Consider the following 23,489-nt stretch of genomic DNA (forward strand, 5'->3'; position numbering starts at 1 on the left):
CTCAGATCTGATAACATCAAATTAACTCCTCCAAGTTTAGCCCTCTGCACACTCTATTGCCTATAGGTGCTGTGAAGTAGAGATTAGATCACGTGACTAAAATTCAGAAGACTAGAGTTTAAATCCTTCTTCAAATATTTACAAATATGACCCAGGGCAAAAGTTAGAATATCATTAGTACCTACCTAATAGAGTTGTCATTAAGACTAAATGAAATATTATATGAGACTGAAAATCTTTAAAGCTTAAAACTTCACTAAGGCTTTTGGGACACTATACAAAAACACATTTTACAAACCTTAATGTGGGTTATTATACTTATCACCCAGCTTCCATGGGGTGCTTGGAAGGTTTTTTTTTTTCTTTCTCTGTACTTCTGACTAACTGCTGTAGCTTCCTGGGAATATGTTAGAAATGTTCCTGGAGCCTCACTCCCAGCACAGTGGGTAAGAATTGGCTCAGTTTTTATCACATATGGCACCCACATAGTAGTTCCTACTGAACACAGTTGTAACTCAAGGGAACCTCTTCACAGAGACAAGTCTGGCTTTGGAAAGAATGGCTCTTCAACTTCACAGATCTAGGAAGCATAAGGCATTTGTCTGGGAAGGGGGTTGCACTCTCCCCTGAGGTCTGGTTATCTCTCCTCTGAGATGGACACTATCTTTGTCATGCTTGCACATTTGAGTTCTTGGATATTGGATGCCAGCCCTTCTTGACCAGCAAAGAGCATTTTCAGAATAGATTCCACAGGTCAGGGTGAGTTTTTTTTTTTTTTAATTAAAGCAAAGTGAAAGGAGAGGTGGGGTGGTAAGAACACATTATGCTGGGGTAACATAGGGGGATGTCTCATTAGTTGAATGCTTCTTGATGGTTGCCATAGGAATAGGAAGACTTGGGTTTTAACTGATGGTTCCTCTGATGCTACATGTGTTAAAAAATATTCCAGTGAATTCTTGGTATTTACAGTGACAGAATATTTTTAAAGACTGTGCATTGTTTTGCCCATGATGTTTAATATAATTTCCTCTCTCCTCTGACACACAGAGGAGGTTATGTTAACCAAGAAAATGTCATCTTCAGCTCCCTGCCAAGACTACAGCATCTGTAAAGGCAGAAACCTACTTCAGAATGTGTCCCCACTGTCGTCCTTGGCTTCAGGTATAGAAATAACCCTCTACGGTTCTCCAGAGTTTTGGGGAAAAAAATAGCAAAGACTGTAATGAGTGATAAATCATTCTAGGCAATCATCATTAAACTGCCCTAGTAGAATAAATAAAACAAGTCATTAAAACTGTTTTCAAAGAACAATTGATTTTTCTAAAGGTAGTTCATTAAAACATAACAAGTCTCCTTCTCTCTCTCTCTCTCTCTCTCTCTCTCTCTCTCTCTCTCTCTCTCTCTCTCTCTCTCTCTCTCTCTCTCTCTCTCTCTCTCTCTCTCTCTCCCTTCCTCCCTCCCTCCCTCCCTCTCGTTCTCTGTTCTCCCTTTCCTCTTCTCTCCCTCTCCTGCTATATAATCAGCCCTATGGTCCTTTCATCAGCCACTTTGTTCTTTCTTCACCATTTCAAAGCTCTATTAGGAGAGCATCATTTCTCTTGTTACACACTTTGCATGGACCTAAACAGTAAACGTTTTTATTGTCTCTCTGCCAGGAATTTTCATCTACATTATGCAAGTGGTAGAGAAGTTAAACATATCAGATATCATCTAACACAGAAGAATTTAATCCTCTGGACATTTTGATGGTGTAAATTTGCCTGCCTTACTCAGTGAGAGAATTACATTGAGGCGTTTGTAGCAACAGGTCTCACAATGAAAGGGAGTGTCTAGGAAGGGATGTTTTTATCTTGCATAAAGATGGCAGCTGTCAAAGATGAAAGGGGGAGCCAAGCTTACAACTATAATAAACCTTGAATTACCTGCCTGATAGAGTTATTTTGAGGTAAGCACTTTGTAAGCTTCAAAGTACTCATAAATCTGAGTTACCATCAGTCACTATCACCACCATGTCCAAAGCTTAGCTCAAATGTTCAGTCTAATGTTGCAAATCCTTGGGGGAAAAGGCCCGAAGGAAAAAAAAATACCAAATCAATTGTTAGTTTGTAGTAATGAAACACCAACTTTTTTTTTTCCTTTGGGATGCTACTGTGAAGATTCAGGAAGCACTTGGGATGCTCACTATCTTCTCTTACTCATTGTCAGAAACCATAACATTAACACAAGTAAAAAGCAGTGAGCCAGCTGAGATGGGAGAAATGACCAACTGGGTAGTGTCAAATTCTAACTGTTTAACTCTGCCTACCAAACCATTCTGCTGAAGATTTTCTACCAGCCCTGCCTCAGAGTGTCTTTCTCTCTTAGCTCAGACTCTCATTTACAAACCAGCCTAGCTAACTGGGTAGCAAATTAACCAAATCCCATCCAGAAACACTTGAGCATGAATCCTTATGGTTGAGTGGGGGACAAAGTAGAGCTCAGAGATTTGAATTTTAAATTCTTGGCTCTTCTAGAGACCTGGATCCCTGGGCTAGTTTTCTTCTCATTTGCCTTATGTATATAAATGAGATTTTATCTATAAACTTAGAATATCTGCCTGAAGTATTTTTTTTTGAGCACTTTGAGTATCTAAATTTGAAGTCACTTGAAATGCATGGTAATAAGGGTTGCAAGAAATGAAGATTGGATTAAATAAAAGTGGCCTCTCTTTGTCCAAATAATCAATAGTTTCAAGTTCCCTGCCCCCAAGAGTTTTAGGCAGATAATTCTATGACTCTCCTTTAACCTGCAGGCAATTGTTGAGTCCTGACAGTCATATCTACATTCTGGTCTTTATTAAATATGTACATATGCATATTTTGCAAATATATATACAAAGCACACTTATGCATACATCACTGTGACATCTGCATACATCTATGCATTGGGTCTCTATCAATGCAGATCAGAATCTCATCTGCAAATTGAGTAACTCTTTTATAACTTATAGTCATGGAAAACAAACAAATAAAAATAAAATAAAGCACAATTAATTCATTAATTACAGTGATGTTTAGCTAGAACTTTTAAAAAACTAAACATTTATATTTTCAAATATTCTATGAAAACTCTGATAAGATGTTTTAATTTGTTCCAGCTGTTTCTCTGATTTATATATCTTGTATTGAAAGGTTCACTGAGTTACTCATGGTCATACAACAATTACTTTATTAGAGATAAGACTTGAACCCAGATAAGTCTTCTGTCAGCCATGTCACTCCATGTTATCTCTGATTATAGCATATAGTATAGTCTGGTATAGTACAGTATAGTACAATATGATTTGATATTTGATATATGTTGTGATATGATATGACACAATATGATGTAGCATTGATGTGTTGTGATATGATATAATTGATCATATATGTTGTGACATATGTGAAATAATACAATCTAAGATGAAAGGATGTGACATGATATTAATTTATATTATATGATATAGTATAATAAAATATAATAAAATTATCATAGCATGATATGATACACTGTGTGTTATGGTATGACAAAATATGGTATGGCACAGTATTAGAAAGTACATAACAGCATAGTATAGTACAGCATAGTATAATATAATGTAATATACATACTGTGATATCATATGACATGACATAACATGGTATTTTAATAGTTTATGAATATTTCTTTTGTGTGTGTATGTGTTTGAAAGGAATCATGAGCAAGTCACTATACTTCAGAACTTTAGGCAAATCTCTAAGACTTAGGCTTTAGCATTCTCATCGAGGAAAATTCACCTATGAAATCATGCCCTTGATACATTGACTTATAGGCATCTATAAATGTAATTTGCATCTACCAATGCTTTCTTCTAGTTTTTATTATGAACAAAAACAACCATCAAAATATTGTGTTCAAGTTGCTGTAATGGACATGTCTAAAAATGTTTGCCTCATTCTTCACCTGCATTCTATCCACCCTTCACTAAGAAGTGGGAAGCATGTTTCATTATCTGTTATCTAGAGTAGTAATTGACCATTGCATTCAATCAATCAACAAATATTTATTAAGCTCTAACTGCGCTAGCACCAGGGTTAAAGATGGAAAGAATACAGTAATCTCAGTTCTAACAGGGGAAGAGAACACTGAAGTAAGTATTTACAGCATTTACAGGTCTTTATAATGCTCTGGTCAAATAGCAGTTCTCCCAAGTGAGGCTGGTGACCTGCACAGCCCTCCCTCACTCAAAACAGTCAATTGCAAGTTATGTCATCATTTCTTTGATGGCATGGCCTTCCTCGGCAACGAAGGACGATCACAAACAGTTCTCCTATTTCCATTCATATTTTGGTCAATTATTCATAAACTTAGAGGCAGTAACTTTATTTCCACTCCTTTATTACAACAAAAAATCTTTCCTATAAGTATTTTTCAGAATTTTGGCCCTTTTCTTCTTTTTTTGATATTTTAAGATATATGCCCAAGAATGATATCCCTGGTTCTAGGATATGCAAGTTAAATGACTTTTAGAGTACAGGAGCATTTTGCTTTCCAGAAGAGTTGGACCAATCCACAGCTCTACCAAAAGTGCATGTCCTCACATGTCTCTTCCCATGAGTGTCAATTTCCTTTTTTGTCCTCTTTTCTAATTTGACCTAACAATATTTTCAGTGTTCAGGCAGAAGCAGAGTGCCAACTTTAAAATGTGATCCCAGAGATATTATGTAACCTCTGAAGATAATATACCCCAAAGGCATTTAACTTCCATCAAAAAGAAAAAATAAACCACTGAATAGCAATAAAAATATTTATTATGCAAAGATATGTAAAATAATATTGCATATATGCATAAGAAAAACAATGTTAACAATAAATGCTTGCTTCTTGACGTACATTGAAATTTAGTATGATTAAAGTCTAGATAGAATGAAACAGTTACCAATTTGACTCATGTTATTTCCTCCATCTGGCAGCTAACAAAATACTTGTCCTTTTCAGTTCTATTTCCCCTATTCTTGGAAAGCAAACCCCTATAAACTCCACTCTATAGCTTCTATACAATATCTAGCACACATTGGACACTTGGTGATAACCTCTTTCTCTTTCTAATGTCTAATCTATTCCACTGATTTTTTTTCAGGCTCTTTTGAAGAAACAGGAAAATGGGATTGAATTTCTGACTAATTTATCAGTTTCCCTGGGGTGAGTAGAAAATAAATTACATGTATACACATTTATAGAAGCTCTGGGCAATTCAAACCTTCTTTCCTGAGGATACAAAGTCAAATATTATTACTCTATCCCTTGAAGTCTAGTTAAAGATGATATTAATGGCAAACTATTTCTTCCTCCATTAAACACATATTTCCCTTTGCTTCCTGCTGAGGGATTTGAGAACTACTTGGTTGGGAACATTTTCTTACCCTCTCCATTCAAACACTACTGGCCAAGCCAATGAGATTGAGATGGAATTCTTCATGTGTTGGTAGATATGATCAGCTTCCTGAAATTTAGCCACAAAATATACAACATAGAATGGACTTGTCATTTGTATTTATAAATATACACATCAAGGGGCAAAGGAGTGTTTTTACCAATGGTCAGTAAAAGCCATCATGGTTTTATTATGACTTCACTCAAAGTCACTTCGCAAATCATTTTCAAGATTACAACATTGAAAACATAATTCAGACCCCTGACCCATCGATGGAAAAAATCAGGGGAATGAGGAATGGGTTTGGATTTATAAAGTCAGAATTTTGTAGTTAGAAGGGACCTAAGCAATGCCTTATCAGTACTCCCCACTACACCATTCCAACAAGTGCTCATCCAACCTTTGCTTAAAGAAAAATTAATTATAGTGAAATTACTCTGACATTCCCAAGATACTCTGTGAGGTCGGCTACAGGGGCTCTTCCTCCAATGATGCTGGTTGCTATTCATGCATGTCTGTATTATCCATGTCTTTTCATAAGTATGTCACAGGGACACTAAGCTATTCAGTGTCCTGAGACTTTTGACCATCTCTTGACATTTAGAGGATGCCAATGGAGCACATACACTTTACATATCTTTCTCCCCTCTAGACCAGCCTAACTTGTTGTTCTTAAATAATTGCTTATTTTCACTGTCCTACAGCTTGCTCAGACCCACCATCTGCCACCTTTTAAATTTTTGTCTAAATTTACTGTATTGTGTCAAGAATAAAGTAAAAATGCCTGATTTTTTAAAAAAAAGATAAATTATTAAGTGCCTTTTGGCTAAACCTAGATTGTATCAAGACTGAAGGTAAAGCAAAAAGTCTCAGAAATTATTAGTGTCAGACCTCAGAAATGACAACTACCCTTTGCCCTACAACATAAATCCTTCCTTACTGAGGACTTCTGTGAATAGATTTCTCCTATAGTTGATAGAGTGCTGGTCTGGGAACTGGGAAGATCTGACAACAGGCATATGAAGCAAGATTTGAACTCAGGTTTTCCTGATTCTCAGACCAGCACTTTATCAGCTAGATGTGATCCAGGTCTTTTCTTTCTGTTTAATTGAGGTTTCAGCTCACAATAATACTACAGCAAGTAGTACAGAAATAGTTGTGCAAAATATATGTAATGATGCATTCATTAGCTCAATGGGCTACCTCTCCAAATATATGCAGAAAACAATTAACCAGGATACAAAAATAGGAAATCTGATTTTTAATCGGAAGAAAGATTAGGGACTTTCCAAGTTGGGAGGGGAATAGTCAACAGGTGAAATTCCCTGAAATCAGGAAAAGAGGTGTGCCACTCCCCATAAGTGACTGTATTCACTCAAAGATAGACGCAAAATAACAACTGATTGACTAGTATGGAGGCAGTTTTCATATGAGCCTTATGAATTGCTTGAGATATACAATTGTGAGAAAACTCTTTGCATCAATGTTTGGATGTGAGTTTCTGGTTACCATAACATTGGTCCTTAGTTAAGTGTCTCTAAGCAGCAGGGAGAGGTGATCCAGGCTCCCAGCAACACAGGGATATTTTCAAACAATGCAATAAGGTTTTCTCACAGTTCCAACAATTGAATAAAGTTTTCTCACTAGACAGAAATTGGACTAGACCCATAATTAAATAGAAAAGGAACTGAGCTAGATCCAGAATTGAATCACAAGATGGAGTCGGTGTTGCTCACTCAATTCCCACAAGATAAATGTCTCCCTGCCCCCCCACACACACACACAAAGGCAAAAAAATGCACATTACACACTTTTAAGTTTAATCGGCATTATTAACATTTTATCTATCACTTTCTTCAGTAATTCAATCAATAAAAATTTACTAAGGGTCTCCTGTGAGCCAGGCACTCTGCTAAACCCAGGGAATAAAAACAAGAGGCAAAAAAGAGTTTCTGCCCGCAGGGAGCTTACAATATAATAGAGGAGACAAGCAAACAAATATGTATAAACAAGCTATACACAAGACAAAGAAATAAATAAAAGAGGAAAGACACTAGAATTAAGATGAGTTAGGAAAGGAGTCTTGTAGGAGATGAGATTTTAGTTGGGACTTAAAGGAAGTCAGGGAAGTTAGAAGAGAGAGATGAAGAGGAAGAGCATTCTAGACATGAGGGACAACTAGGGAAAATGCTTGGAAGTGAGAGATGAAGTGTCTGATTCACAGTACAGTAAGGAGACCACTGATAATAGATTGAGGAATATGTGGTAGGGAGTGAAGCATAAAGAGACTGGAAGGTTAGAAAAAATTTTGAATTCTAAACAGGCTTTTGTATTTCTGCCTGAAGGCAGTAGGTAGTTTTTGGAGTATATTGAGTTAAGAGATGACATGATAGGACCTCTGCTTTAAGAAAATTACTTCAGTGGCTGACTTGAATAGATTGGAGTGGAGCAAGACTTGAGGCAAGTAGCCCCACCAGCAGGCTGTTGCATTAGTTCAAATGCAAGGTGATGAGGGCCTGCATCTGAGTGGTGACAGTACTAGAAGAGAAAAAGGAGTGTATTCGAGGGAAGCTGTAAAGATAAAATTGACAAGCCTTGGCAATCACTTGGAAAAGTTGGGGGGGGGGGAAGATAGTGAGGAATCAAGGACGGTACTTAGGTTTCAAGCATGAGGGACTGGGAAGGTACCCTCTACAATAGGGAAGGTGTGGGGGGAGGAAGGTTTCAAGGGAAAGAAAATGAGTTCCATTTCGGACATGTAGAGTTCAAGATACCTACTATATATTCAGTACAAGATCTCTGAAAGACAGTTGAGATGTGAGACTGGAGGTCAGCAGAGATATTAGGACAGGACAGGTAGATTTGAGAATCATTAGCATAGAGATAGTCATTTCCATGACAGCTGATGAAATCATCAAGTGAAGTGGTATAGAGGAAGAAACGAAGAGAATCTAAGACAGATATGTAGGATATTTTTATGGTTAGAGGGAGAGATCTGGATGAGAATCCAGCAAAGGAAACTGAGAAATAGCAGTCTAATAAATAGGAGGAACAGGAGGAAGAAAGAAGAGACTATTAAGGAGAAGAGAGTGATCAACAGTGTCTGAAACTATAGATGTCAAGGAGAATTAGGATAAAGAAAAAGCCATTGGATTTGTCTACTAAAAGATCATTAGTAACTTTGGAGAGCACAGTTTCAGTGGAATGATAAGGTTGAAAAGATGATTATAAAGGCATAAATAGGCACTGAGTGAGAAGAAAACACTTGGAGGCACCTACTGAATACAAAATTTTCAAGTTTATCTACAAAGGTCAGAGGAGATATAGGAGGGCAGTTAGCAGGGATGGAAGAATCAAGTGAAGGTTATCTAAGGATGAGGGAAGTACATGGACATGGACATGTTGGTCGGCTATAGGGAAAGATCTAGGGGATAGGGAGAGATTAAAGATAACCAAGAGAGTGGAGAGGACAGAGGGGGCAATCCATTGCAAGAGACAAGATGGAATGGGATTGTTTGTTAAGGTAAAGGAGTTAACTTTGGTAAGGAGTAACCTCTTCATGTGAAACAGGGGTGAAGGAGAATATGGTGGAAGAAGACATATGAGGGATATAAGATGAGAAAAAAGGACCAAGAGAGTCACATGGTGGATGGCCTCATTTTTTTCTGCAAGAGGTGAGGCAAGGTTCTCTGCAAAGAGGAGGGAGGGAGGGGAGGAGGGGAGATGTTGGAGGAGGAAATATTGTTATTGTCGTTTCTCCTTTGTTCTCAAAGAGGACCATGATCTTCAGGAAGGTGATGTCTTGATTTGCAAGTGAACTGGATTTAAATGAGGCAGGGCTGTGCAAAGTCACCTGCCTCACTTTCTCCTCCAGAGTCATCACAGTCCAGTGGAAGATATAGGTCAAGATGAGTGACAATGGCCCAGGATGAAGTAGGAGACCAAGGCCTTTTTATGCTGAGGTCTTTCCTAGGAGGCAACACTCATTCAGTAATTAAGGCTAGGTAAGAATTGAGGTAAAAGATGGTCTACTTTGCCTTCATAAAAGAATGAAGGAAACTTTTCAGGAGGGATGAAAAGGTTTGGAAGAACTGTGGAGAGTGAGACATTGAGTTGATAAGGAATCTATAGCAGGATTGTCTCAAAGCAGTGAGGACCTAGTTAATAAGAATGGTTGTGTGATTTTTCTCTATCTTCATTCAGCACCAGATGTGTAGGAGTGAAAACAATGGATGGTTGAAAAGATCCAAGGCTGTAGCCTGGCAGGGAGCAATCATCAATTATAAGGGACTAGGGATTCAAGAGAAGAGGACAGTGTAGAAATGAACTAGTTCACCAAGGGGTCAAGCCAGGCCAAAGAGGAGAGAATGGCTGGTGTAGGGTGATGGCCTTTGAGAGAACTTATCCAGGGATTTTAGGTCACAGTATATATAAAGAGCAGAGTTTGTAAAGAGAAGTCAGAGGAGGAGCTGGAAATCCAATCATTTATGGTCCAACAAGATAATTTCAGAATTTGTGAACATGAAGGTGGTGTATTTGTCCATGATAGCAAAATCAAAGGTGTATTCATCATTGTGTGTGGCTGAGGTGGGGTGGAATAGGCTATAGGAAGTATGTAGGTTGAGAAAATGAGTATTTTGGGTGCTTTAGGAAGAGTCAATATGCATTTTGGAGTCTCTAATTATAAGGGCAGAAGTTGGGGAGGAGAGAAAAATTGTGAGTCAGGCACCAAACTCCTTGAGGAAAGAAGAGGAGTGACCTGGAGTTCTGTAGACAACAGCAACCAGGATTTTAGTTGAGCGGTAGACATGAACTTCAAAGGAGGAGAGGTTGCTGAGTGATGGAGATAGAAGAGAACCTAGAAGTGGAAATTGGGAGCAAGGAGTGTTCCAACTTTCCCACTTTGATCGATAAGCCTCAGGACATGAGTAAAGGTGCAGTCAATACTGAAAAGGGTGGTCAAGGAGATTTATTAGACTGCTATTTCTCAGTTTTCTTTGCTGGATCCTTATCTAGATCATTACCCCTATCCATAGAATGTCCCCCAAGGTTTTGTCTTGAGTTCTCTTCTCTTCTTCCTCTATACTATTACATTTGATGACCTCATCAGCTCCCATGGAAACTACTATCTCTATGCTAATGATTCTCAAGGAGATCATTTGGGGGAATCTTCATTTCAGTAATAGAAGATCAAAGAAGTAAGAGAAGATCAAGATAGAATGAAGAGATGTTTGTTGCCTATGGAGAAGGCATGACAGAAGACATAGGGGAAGGGGTGGGTGTTATTTGGTTGGAACTTTGAGGGGGTTGGGGAATGGGACTTGGAGGGTGACATGCAGGTGTTCACTGCCACTGGGAAGTGTATGGGATGATCAGGTATGAGGGTGTTCATCATTTAGTGGAAAGTGCTTCCCAAAGAAGAGTGGGCACAAATAGAGCAGGAGACAGAAGGCAGCTGGTAAGATGAAAAGCCCTTTTTCATTATTCCTTTTCCCTCTGAAGGCAGGAGATTAGGCCAGAAACTGCTCAGTAAGAAATGGAAGTCCAAATTCCCATCAACTCCTCTTTTTCCCTCACAGGGCAGGTCTGAGGTCAAAAAGAAGGTTGCTCCTCTTTGCACCAGACATTCTGCAATCCCAGGTGGGAGATCAGGAGAGCAGCAGGAGACAGAAACTGCCTTGTCCTGGCTTGGATGGAAGTTGTTCCAGTGCACACTAACAGCCTTTCCTGTTCAAGGGCAGCAGGACAAGGAAGGCTACAGATCAGAGGAAGTCTTCACTCTTCTCACCTCCAGCTGTAGATCAGATAGGAAGTAGAAGACTTTGCTCAGGGTCAAGTCACATTGGGGTGGGGGAAGTGGCCCATCATCCTTGAGCCCTTCCTTTGGAAACATACGTAGCAGAAGTTGAAAGGTACATGGTCAGATAAAGGTCTGGCTCCTCACACCTGAGGCTATAGATTAGGTCAAGACAATCAACTAAACAATAAAACAAATTCTGATTTGCTCCATTTGCCAATTTTTTTCTTAAATTTAGTTATTATTTTCAGTTTACAACATTTAGTTTTACAAGCTGAGTTCCAAATTTTCTCCCCCTCTCTTCCCCCTCATCCCTCCTCAGCAAGACAGCATGCAATCCATATAGGCTCTCTCTCCCTCTTTCTCTCTCTCTGTCTCTCTCACTCTACATATATATGTGTGTGTGTATGTGTGTGTACATATATATATATATATATATATATATATATATTTCATCACTATACCTGTCAATACCTACATCTTTAGATCTATATCTATCTTTTGAGTACAGACATTCACAAAATAAAGCCAGGTTAATTTTTTTTAATGGATGATGATGTCTTGGAAAAGTTTACAGCTAAACTAGCTTCTATATAAGTACAATTCTAATGCTTTAGAATAATTACGTAGTATATACATTTAAAATGACATTGTATTTTTGCATTTTCTATGTTTCCAGTCCTATTACTGGACAATGCAATTCAAAATAAACCCTAGTATCCCTTATCTTTGGTTATAATAAAGGCATTTTACATTCATGAGCTCAACTAAACAGGTTGTTACATTGACCAACTATTGAGCTCATTCTTACAGCTAGTTTGGTATTTCCTAACACTGATACTCACTTCTAATCCAAAAGACAAAAAAACAAGCTGACAAGCATCAAGTATTAATGTGAATACAAGTGAATGTGCTACTGGAGAAAGGAAGGACAAAGAGAGAAAAGAAAAATAGAGCCTTTCTCCCAGGGAGATTGAAGTACGTATGATGTATTTCAATGTAATTCAGTATAATTCCAATTGCATATAAAATGCTATTTGCCATTATTTAAAAGAACATACCAGTCAAGCATGGTGACACATACCTGTGATCCCAGCTTCTAGGAAAGACTGAGGCAGGTGGATCTTTTGGGCTCAGGAGTAATGAGCTGAAGAAAACTAAATTGATAGGGTGGTCCACATTGTTTGGCATTGATATGGTAAGCCCCAGGGTGCAAGGATTGCCTAAGTAGGGTCAAAGCAGCCTAGGTCAGAAACAGAGCAAGTAACTCTTCTCATGCAGCTTAATGCACCAGGTTCATTAGTAGTTCCTTCACCTTCAGCTTGAATAGGAAAGGGAGACTCAGTCTGGATAGATGGGAAGGAAGGAAGGGAGGAAGGAAGGAAGGAAGGAAGGAAGGAAGGAAGGAAGGAAGGAAGGAAGGAAGGAAGGAAGGAAGGAAGGAAGGAAGGAAGGAAGGAAGGAAGGAAGGAAGGAAGGGAGGGAGGGAGGGAGGGAGGAAAAGAAAAAAGGAAAACAAAAACATTGTACATCTTTTACTTGTAAGAAAAGTGTTTACATCACAAGTTTAGATTTTTGTATATGAAAGCTTTCTAAATAAAAGTGCATCTTTATGGTGGCCTACTTTTATTATAATGTGTTTTCCTTAAATTTGGATCAAACATTCTTTATCTGTACACATAACCAGCTCTTCTCTTCTCCTTTTCTCCTCCCCCACCACATACACTGCATCTGGGAAAAAAGCTCTATTTTTCTACTGTCCATTTGTCCTCCTTTCTCCAATAGCACATTCACTTACATTCACATTAAGATTTTGCATTTATCAGCTTGCCAGCAGCTCTGGTATACCACCCCTTCCACCCCCCACCCCCCACCAATTTCTCTCTTTCTCCCCTCTCTCCTATGAGTCACTACAATCTCAGATTCACAATGGAGGGTTCAAAACCTGTCGCCCACACCTTACTGTAAGCTAAAGAAACCAGCAGACAGCTCTTTTGTCTTATAAATGTCAAGTGCTCAGTATGTCTCAATTTTTGGCTGAAAATCGAGTCCTTGGACCCTAAGCAACACTCTTAAGTACTCTGAGTCCATATCTGTTCTATGCCACAAGGGGGCTTGTGATTGGCTATTTTACTCTTATCTCAATAGTCACCAGCCTGGTACATAAATCATTCTGATTGGCTAGGGGGCCACAAGCTTGCCCAGCCAGGGATTTGCTTCAAGGACAGGCAGGAAGCCTCAGGTAACTGGTACACTTGCCACTGCTTAAGACAGTCATGACACTCTTCTTGGAGAGATTTCTAAAATGTAGCTTTTTCTCAAAAATATCAAGTTCCCTTGAAACCAGATTCAGTAGGCAAAGAAAAGGTAAATCAGTTCGTAAAAAATCTCCAGCTGGTCTGGTCTTGAGCATATGGAATAGGATGGGCTTCAACAACTCAAGGAAAGGAAGGCAGAGTTGTACAGTGGAGAAAGCACTGGATCTGCTGTCAAATGGCATAGTTTTGAGTTCTGCCTCTGTGGGTGATTACACAGAGTGACAGGCTTTTCCCTAGGCTTAGTTAGCTCTCTGGCACCTCCTTAAAGTTACTTAGGTCTTTTCAGCTATGGTCAGAGGGATGGCTAAATGGTCATTAGGAAATGATTGGCAGTAAAATTCTGACCAAGCAAGGGAAAGAGACTGGCACGTCAGGGAAGAGGGGCATGTGCTTTGTGCCTCACCTTTGAAAATAACTAGCAATTATAATTATTCACCTTGTTTAGCAGCTCAGAAAGAAAGTGGCATTGCACAGAGCCATACCGACATCCATCGTGATTAGAAAATGCTCCACACCTTGGAGAAGAGTGGAGACACAAGAATAATTTTAAATGCAAATTAAATTGAGGGGGTAGCAGAGAGAATATATAAAAGACAGTAAAACAAAACCTTTCCATTTTCCCAAATTAGCAGTCTAATGTGTTCAAAAAAGCAGTTCAGCTTAGATCTCTACTTAAAGGTTGCATTTCATCATAATATAAAATAGGCAAATCCATCATTTTTCTTTTCTCAGTGCTCTTGGATCGCATCTGAAGGGAAAATTAGAAACTGTTCATTTTGGCTGGCAGGCTCCGGTGTAGTACACAGCAAGCTCTGTTCCATGCATTGCAGCATGATGGAAAGGGGTCCATAACTGCTGGTGAGTACCTTCTAACTTCAAGACTCCTTTGCTATCTCTTTTCCTGTGTCTTTTCTTTTCAGGGGGGGAAGCATTTAAGAGATGTGTGTTGCATTTTCTCTTTCAAATGACTAGGAACCATCCAGTGGCTTTTTAAAGCTCTTGTGCAGTGACTGATCTGCAGAGGGGAAGAAAATCCTATGGCTGTATGAGATGCTGATGGCTAATCTGTGTATTAATGATAGAAGGAAAGTGTTTAATGTACTTGTGTTAAAATAGCCTATCGAAAGACAAGAACAGGTGGTCAGTGAACCATTTCTTGATAGGATTTCCATTATGTTTGCTGTGAAATCATTCCACATTCTTTGGGTTGTAATTGCAAGTCATAGAAAGGGCTTAAAGCAATAAAAGTAAATTATTAGATACAATAAAATCCTTTTGTTAGCCATAATGATGCTTCTTAACTCTAGCTTGCAAGGGGGGGAATAGAGTAAGAAATGGATTTATTTGATGACTGGGCTATAGATTTTATGATTTTTTTTCTGGACAAAGTTTTAAAAACCAAAAAGATGATTTTTCTTGGTAACCTCAGCTATATGAAGGCAGATGTTAGCATCACTTTCTGTTGCTAAGGTAACATTCTGGCCCCTTTTTTTTTCTGATGAGGGAAGTCCAGTTGGAGAGATGACATGCATTATTCATCATAGTTCCAATCATACAATCACGATTATTTACTTACACTGAGGCTATTTAGTGAGATCAAAGAAGCCTGGTTTGGAACTCCTCTGGATGTCTCTGCTAGTTGGCCTGGAGTCAGTTCTTGGTCTTGGGCAGTACAGAGAAGCTGCATTGGGGGTAGGTAATGAAGCAAAAGTTGAAGCTTAGGGGGATTTTCAAAGTTCTCTCTCATCAAAATTGCTTTCCTAAATTAAAGTTTCTCCTGTTCCTGGTGGGGAAAGGCAATTGGATGGTGTTTCTAAGTGTGACTGCACCTTATTCATTCCTTTCAAAGGGGTATTACTGAAATTGGGACTCCATGCAAATAGCAAAGGACCATCTAAGAGTGCTTAAAAGAGAAAATCAACAGGCTGATTATTTCTTAATGAAGTTTATTAGCTGATGATGGGCTAGCTTTCAATAACAGGTAGCTTAAGTGTGTCTTCTACAATAGGTAGCTAATTGTTTCTGATGAGCAAATTCCAAATAGTTCTTTAAACACAGAATGAGGTTTGGTATACTTCAATGACTAATCTTAGATGGTAGAGGGAATGTCAGGAAGGGAATGACATGCCCAGCACTCCTCTAAGGAATATGTCACACTATGTGTCATAAAGGCAATGTTGTCTTTGAAAGGAGTCTCTTACTCACAGGAAAGGCACATTGGCTGCTGCAGGGGAATGCTTAGTCTGCCTGCTTGTCTCAGTTGAAGTTCAGTGATAAGAACAGCTGGCATTCTTTTAATGATGCTGATTATCAAACAGTCCTTTGAAAAACTCAGTAGTTGATGAATTTCTAGTCCATCGGCAGGCAACTGTATAGCAAGGAAGAACTGGTAGGTTGTTATCTTCCTTTGGCTAATTCTTTGTTGTTGAGGTTGTTGTTACCACATTATATTATATTCATTTAGTTGTTCAAATCTTTAAATTCCTGATAGGAAAGCTTTGGAAATGGGGATTTGGGGAGAGAGGATGGGATGTTCTAATAACTGCATGTTTTTTAACAGAGAGTGGTGGTTGTTGCCTTCTTTTGTTTTTTTTGATATACTTGACTCTGTAAATATAATGCTTTTCCCTCCTCTAGGAACTGAGCTGAATTTTTGCTCTTGAAACTAAAGAAGCAGCACATTTGTAACATCAACGATGGATTACCCAAAGATGGATTATTTTCTGGATGTTGAATCTGCTCACAGACTGTTCTACAGTCAAGGAGCTCAAGGTAATAATATGGGGAAAAGGCAGGAAAATTCTGACACTTTTGCCTAGGATCACTGGTGGTAATGGGATGGTTAAAGCTCTACCACTTTAAGGTAGACTTCACAAGTCTGAAAATGGGTATTAAGTAAAGATTGCTAACCTTTTTCCCATTAATGCCCAGAGCCACTTGCATGATAAGAAAAGAGGAAAACTCTGACTCATACAATCTTGCAAAAAATAGCCCGTTTCTGGTAAGATCTCAAATGGAAGATTCCCTTCCCTCAAGAACTACTGCTGATATTATTACTCATATGCTCTTTTATCATAGACTAAATTAGGTTTTAGTAATGAGTGCTAACTAGATCTGGAAAGTGACAGGTCATTTGGGTTGCATTGCCGTAAAGGGTTTTGTTTGGTAAATTGCAAGGCATTGCAGGGAATAAGAAACCTTGATTGGGTAGGAGCTACTGGAAGCCAAAAGACTGAGTTCATATTTTTGCCTCTATTGTTTTTGGATGAGTTGTTAGTCTCCTTTAGTGAATTAATAATACATTCCATAAAAAAGAATGTAGCTCTTGGTAACAGGAAAACTAGGTACATGCAAGGGAAGGAACAGGGTCTCAGGAGTCAGAGATCCTGGATTCAAGTCCTTCCTCTGCCACTTATTATCTATGTAACCTTGGACAAATCATTTAACCTCTCTAGGACTTAGTTTCCTCAATTATAAAATGAAGAGCCTGCCCTGGATAGCCTTTGAGGTCATTTGCAGGTCCAGATCAATGATTCTATCCTCTGGGAATCTGCTTGCCAGTACTTTAAATGGGAACAATAATGATTGTCCCCAAATAGAGTATGGGAATAATGTCTGTCTCTGGGGAAATCAGGATATCTTTATCTAACTCCTAAATGGCAGTAATCATGTCTCAAATGTTCTACCTTTCAGGGAACACCAGCAGGTCTCTGTCAGATGTTTACACATCTAAAATGCTTATTAGGGAAGAGAGAGTGGGCATTTCATCCCCAATTTACAGATGGGAGTAAAGGTGATGCCTCTGTCCTAGGTTCCAGGTCAAAGGCACTAATCTAGCCATGTTGTCTCTGAACCAGGGAGGCTGTTTAAGCTTCGGTTGTCTAATTTGTCAAATGAGGGAGTTGCACTGACCAGCATTTCAAGACTCTTCCACCTCTAAATCTTTAAGTCTGTGACCTGGGAAGTTTTAAAGCATGGCAGAGATAAACTGCATTTCTAGTACCTGAGGACTTACCTAAACTCAGAGAGATTCTTTAATAACGAGTTGCCCATCCTTTTGATCACAGCTTATCATAAGGTCAGGAAGTCCTGGATTTAAATTCTGCCTTACATATTGGGTGACCTTGGGGGAGTCACTTCTTCTTTGCAGATGTCATATGGCTCATTTATAAAGTGAGAGGGATGAACATGGTATCTATTGTCCCTTCCAGGCTATATCTATGAACTTAATAATCCTAAACACAGCATGGTTATCACACATTATTGTTGCTGTTTAGGGGTTTTCAGACATGTCTAACTCTTTGTGACCCCATTTGGGGTTTTCTTGGCAAAAATACTAGAGTAGTTTGCCATTTCCTTCTCCAGCTCATTTTACAGATGAGGCAACTGAGACAGAGATTAAGTGACTTGTCCAGGATCACAAAGTTAGTATGTGTCTGAGGCTGGATTTGAACTCAGGTCTTTCTAACTCCAAGGTTAGTCTTCTGTATACCTATAATATACATATACATTATAGCTATATGGAATATGTATGGAAATAAAATAATTATTTTATGGCATTAAAGTTAATGGTGGGCATAAGCTGATTTCTAACACACCTAAGTAAGAACTGTGAGACCAAAGTGGCCTAAAGATGTAAGCAGACAGATGAGTGACTGGAAAATCAACAGGTGAGTCCACCTGAAGGATGGTGTGAGTGTTTCTTTTATATCAGTGAAATATCGTGAAAAATCTCTGTATGTTAGGTGACAGCAGCATGTAGGCAAGTCAACAGCATTAATTCTGTGCTGACTATTTGCCAAATATCATACTCAGCAATGAGAATATAAATATCATCAAGAAGGAAAACAGTGCCTGACTGTGAGAAGCTATATTCTAATGGGGGAAGACAACACAGAAAAAGAAAGCTGAGAAATTGGAGGGCTAGGGAGGAAGAGAAGTTACCCAGAGCGGGGGCTTGAGGGAGATGTCTAGAGGAATGTAGCGTGGTGGGACATGAAATGATGGTTGGCCTGGGGTCTTCCTTTAATAGAGGGCCCAGAAGTACCACTCCATCCTCCAATAGGAGGAAGGGGCCCCAGGAGCAGAGGGTACTTTTGAGGTTCAAGAGATGCAATGAACCACAAGTATGTCTCAGATGTTATATTCATTGCTGGAGGTAGTGTCTATGAAAATAATGTTACAGATCATTGAGACACCTAAGAACATTTAAATTTAATTAGGAGGGATGGTTTTTTTAGGGGGGATAGTAATTTCTCCTTCTCTGTTGTTCTACTGTCCATTTAGTTTGTAATTGACTATATATTGTTTCCCATCTAGTTACTTTGGTGAGGGGGTCTTCAAACTACTTTGAAAATTAAATTTCCAGCTTCACTTGCATGGTTCACAACAAATCACTGACCCACTCCTCTCCCACACCAAAATACATTTTTCTCTCTGCAAATTTATCTGGGAAGTACAGTGCAATCTTTTATGTATGTATAGGACAAGTACACTAACTAGCCTACTGCCCTGTCCTCCTACTTATTCTGTTTTAGATTTCCAATCTCCCACACACAGTTTTTTAATCCCATCTTTAAGAGAATAGGGTGTTTAGTAGGATGGGGAGAAGAGGAGGAGGGAGGTGATGACAAATAATATCTAGACTAGCCAATCAGTCAATAATACACAGGGTCATGCCAGGGCTCCCCACTGTGCCAACAGAATGCTTTGTGCCTTGCACATTATTGTTGGACTAAAACTCTGGTGCCTTGCAATTTACCCAAACAAAACCCTTTATGGCATTCTGGCTCCTTGGCCCCAGCAAGAATCTATTTTGCTATTTGCAACAATTCAGGATTCAGAAGTAGAAAAATAAAAATGAGAGAAAATGACAGAGAAACACAATGAAATACTTCCAATCAATTAATAAACACCTACTCTCTCATAAGGCATCCAAGAAATAGTGGATTAAAATTTCACCCACACAGCAATCATCAGCCATAACCCAATTAGCATAAACAATTCACAGGTGCTCAGGAGAGAATTCCTACTCATCATTTGCGCAAACAAATCTGCTTTCTGGAAAAAAAAAAATCTCTCATTGTCACCCTCTGTGTGAGAGTTGGCAGGGCCATGTGTGGAAGAGACTAGCACCTAAAGGGCAGCTCACTCTTTTCAAGATTTTCTGAATAGGCAGTTTAAAACACATCTTCAAGCTTATATTCATAGAGATAATGCACTTTCTTCATGGTAACTCTCTGAAGTAGGTTTTAAAGGTTTTATTTCTTTTTTTAAAAAAAATTTCCTATATAATTTAAATTTTTGAATATATCTCTTCCATGCTTTCTCAATACATATACATTACATATATATTTCAAAGTAAGGTCTAATTTTGCAAGAAATATTAAAATCAGAATTTTCTGAGCACAAGAAAATAAATGTGGTTTTTTTTTTTTTAATTATATTCCTTCCAGGTCATCCCTACCTTGCTACTAGAATATAAGCTCTTTGAGGGAAAGGACTATTTCATTTTTGTCTTGGTATCCCCAGACACATTTCTGGCTCACAAAAGACACTTAAATGCTTGCTGATTCCTTGATAAAGGCAACCCACTTTTATAGCTCTCCACACATGTACTCATCTATTAAGCTGTAAAATTAACACATCCTAGTGTCTTCTTGGTGCTCTTAGATTTAATTCATAAATTATCTTGTGGCCAATTCAGCAATTATATATTAAGCACTTAATATATGTATGGAGCACAGCTCTTTAATTTTACAGTCTCAGTCCTTTTCTTAGACAAATGATGTTCTATTGACCATTGACTGCCTCACATCTATGGTGGATTAGGAATCTGAGTGTGGAACATTATTTGGCTTTAGGGGAAGCAGGGCAAGAGGTAAGTGGTGAATACAATCTGATTTAAAGAATGTGTATCATACAGATGAGTACTTGTCAACAGTGTAAATTATATACATTATCTTCAGATGGTATTGAGACCCTATCTGTGTGTTTAAATAATTATTTTGACAAATAGGTAAAATCATTAATCATCTTGCCTGCAACAAATAAAGAGGCATCCATGGAAGTTTTTCTTGTCCTAGTCATCAATATCCTTTCCATCCTTAAATTAACACATGTATAATGCATTATTCGTAATTTGTGTATGTCTTGCACCACCTCCAGTAAAATCTAAGTTCCTTGAGGACAGGGACTGCTTTTCATTTTGTTTTTGTATTTACCTCACCTAACACAAAGCCTTACATGTAACAGGTACTTTGTCCAAGGGAAAAGGTGTAGAGTGGTCATTAGAACACTAGACTGACAGAGCCCTAGTTCAAATTCTCATGTATATTTACCATTTGTCCTTTGGCACATTACTCAAGCTCTTTGTCCTATTTTTTTTCCATTTGGCGGAGTATTCAAATATTCTTGAATTTATTATCTCATAATTGTGGATGTTTCTTCCATCAATGCAGAGTAACCCATTCATTTCTTCCCTTTCTAACTCATGTCTATGTCTTCCCAGAAGTTTGTTGCTAGGCAAGCCTACCATACCTCCTTTATCAACTCACAAGCCTACTCTCCATAATGACTCTTCCAAACCTTTTAATCCTTCCTCAAACTTGCCATCTCTCTCAGATGAGAACCTTGCTTCATATTTTATAGAAAAATATTGAGGTCATTCACCATAAACTCCCTCTTTTACCCTCTTTCTCTTCTTCTATCACTCAGGTGCCTTCTCCCAATATTTTTTCTTACCAAGGCTAACCCTTTTACTTGTCCATCCTGCCTCATCCAACAGATAACTCCCTCTGTCATACCCTCTTTCATTCATTTTCAAACTTCCCATCTTTTGGGATCTACCACCTAAAACATGCCCATATCTCCCTTATTCTCAAAATACTCTCACTTGATCCTTCCATTCCTATATCTATTCTGCCCTTTGTAGCTAAACTCCTTGAAAAGGTCATCTACAATAGGTGCTTCCACATTTCTCCTCTCACTCTCTTATGCCCTCTGGTCTCTATCCCTTTCTGTCTCTCTTTCTCTCTCCCTCTCTTCCCCTCTCTTGGCCCCAGGCATTTTCTCTGCTTGTTTCCCATTGCTAGAATACTTTCCCTCCTTTGTTCTACTTACTGACCTTCCTGGATTCCTCTTAGCCCAACAAAAATCCCATTTTTTAATGAAAGCCTTTCCCAAGCCCTCTTAATTCTAAAGCCTTCCCTTTAATAATTTCCTATTTAACCTGAATATCACTTGCATTGTATATATTTCGATCTATTGTAAATATTTGCTTGTATGTTGTCTCCTCCATTAGATGGTAAGCTCCTTAAGGGCATGATCCTTTAGTATCTGTAGCACTTAACTACTAACACAAAGTAGGTGCTTAATATTGATTGGTTGACCTTTCTTCACTTTCTACAGTTATCACAAGAATATTAATGGAGTACATAGTATATCCACTGGTTATCTTTCAGTCTCACCTCATAATCACACCCCTTCCCCCTTTATATTATTCATTTCTGTGACAGAATCCTTTATTTTAGTTTGGTTTCTATGTTCTTTATTTGTTACATGTTGCAGCCTGCTTACACCCACCAGGTACCTCTCCATTGCTCTTTTTTTAATGTCAATTTTAATTTTTCAGAGACTACAGTGTTCTATGACTCTCAGTCTTACAATGACACTGGCAGAATATTGGCATAAAATGGTGAATCTATTTTTTTCTATGAGAAGTCTGAGGACTTTAAAGAAGTTTCACAATTTCCTAAAAGAAATCGAACCTACTCTCCTCTTCCTATTCAATTCTGGATTCATTTGCATTGTTTGTCCAATATTTATAATGAAGGATAAGCTATATTCTAGAGAATGGGATTTATACTATTTTATTACTTTGAGGATCTGTGACTCTTTGAGTATGGGATTCCCTCTGTTCCTTCAGTTGTTTCAGTCCTGTTTAACTCTTTGTGTCCTTATTTGGGGTTTTCTTGGCAGCCACTAGAGTGATTTGCCATTTCCTTCTCCAGCTCATTTTACTGATAAGGAAATTGAGGTAAACAGTGTTGAGTAACTTCTCCAGGGTTACACAGTTAGTAAGTGCTTGAGGTCAAATTTGAACTCAGATCTGGACTCCAGGTCCAGATAGCTAGAGGTATTTCCTCTATTCACACAGAAATCACAGATCCTTTATGCCTTTAGTTGACTTCTGAGTTTCTGTGGTCTAAAATAAATGATCACTTTGTAGAGACTTTATGGTACTGAGGGTCTTGGAAATCAGTTAAACTGCTCTTCGAGTGATAATTTTTCCCTAAGTCCTATACCTGAATCCTTCAAGGCTTCCCTTGAAGCCTCTGGACTTACTAGAGCAGGGCCCTCAAGAACTCAGGATCATTTCCCACTGCTATGAAGCATCAGAGAAGGACTTCAGTGAAGGACATAAAGTTTGTTCTTAATTACTTTATGGGGATTTTTTGAGGCAATATGAGATTCTTTTTTCTTCACTTTAAAAAACATACTTTTAAAAAAAATTTTGAGTTCTAAATCCTCTCCTTTCAGGCCCTCCTCCACCCATTGAGAAGGAGAACAACAGAATATTAATTGTACATGCAAAATCATACAAAACATTTTTCCATATTAGCCATGTTGCCAAAAACAGTCAAGAAAAATTAAGAAAGTGGAAAAGCTATACTTCAGTTTGCACACAGAGTTTGTTAGTTCTCTGTCTGAAGTATGTTTTATCATGAATGCTTTGGGATTGTTATGGATCATTAAACTGATCAAAGCAGCTAAGTTTTTATAGTTAATCATCATTACAAGATTGCTGTTATTGTGTACAATGATCTCCTGGTTCTTCTCACTTTACTTCATCAGTTCATAGAAGTCTTCTCAGGTTTATCTAAAACTATACCAGTCATCTTTTCTTATAGCACAGTGGTATTCCATCATAATCATATACTTC

The 23,489-nt window shown here is 38.4% G+C and overlaps 1 protein-coding gene across 4 annotated transcripts in view; it reads left to right on the top strand.

Annotated features, from left to right (window-relative positions):
- The first annotated feature begins 556 nt into the window (after positions 1-556).
- The window catches only part of PHACTR1 (phosphatase and actin regulator 1), a 668,125-nt gene continuing 645,192 nt past the window's right edge, over positions 557-23,489 (top strand). Inside the window, exons 1-5 of one of the 4 annotated variants that reach the window (XM_072603838.1) lie at positions 557-759; positions 5,138-5,199; positions 11,011-11,343; positions 14,279-14,404; positions 16,184-16,318. In XM_072603838.1, the coding sequence (XP_072459939.1) occupies positions 16,243-16,318 (76 nt within the window). In that variant the 5' untranslated portion in view covers positions 557-759; positions 5,138-5,199; positions 11,011-11,343; positions 14,279-14,404; positions 16,184-16,242. Of the gene's footprint in view, positions 760-1,060; positions 1,162-5,137; positions 5,200-11,010; positions 11,344-14,278; positions 14,405-15,755; positions 15,936-16,183; positions 16,319-23,489 lie in introns of those variants that run through there. The other 3 variants (XM_072603846.1, XM_072603839.1, XM_072603840.1) reach the window with 3 other exon arrangements.

Source organism: Notamacropus eugenii, chromosome 4 (genome assembly GCF_028372415.1).
Source record: "Notamacropus eugenii isolate mMacEug1 chromosome 4, mMacEug1.pri_v2, whole genome shotgun sequence".
Taxonomy (NCBI): Eukaryota; Metazoa; Chordata; class Mammalia; order Diprotodontia; family Macropodidae; genus Notamacropus; species Notamacropus eugenii.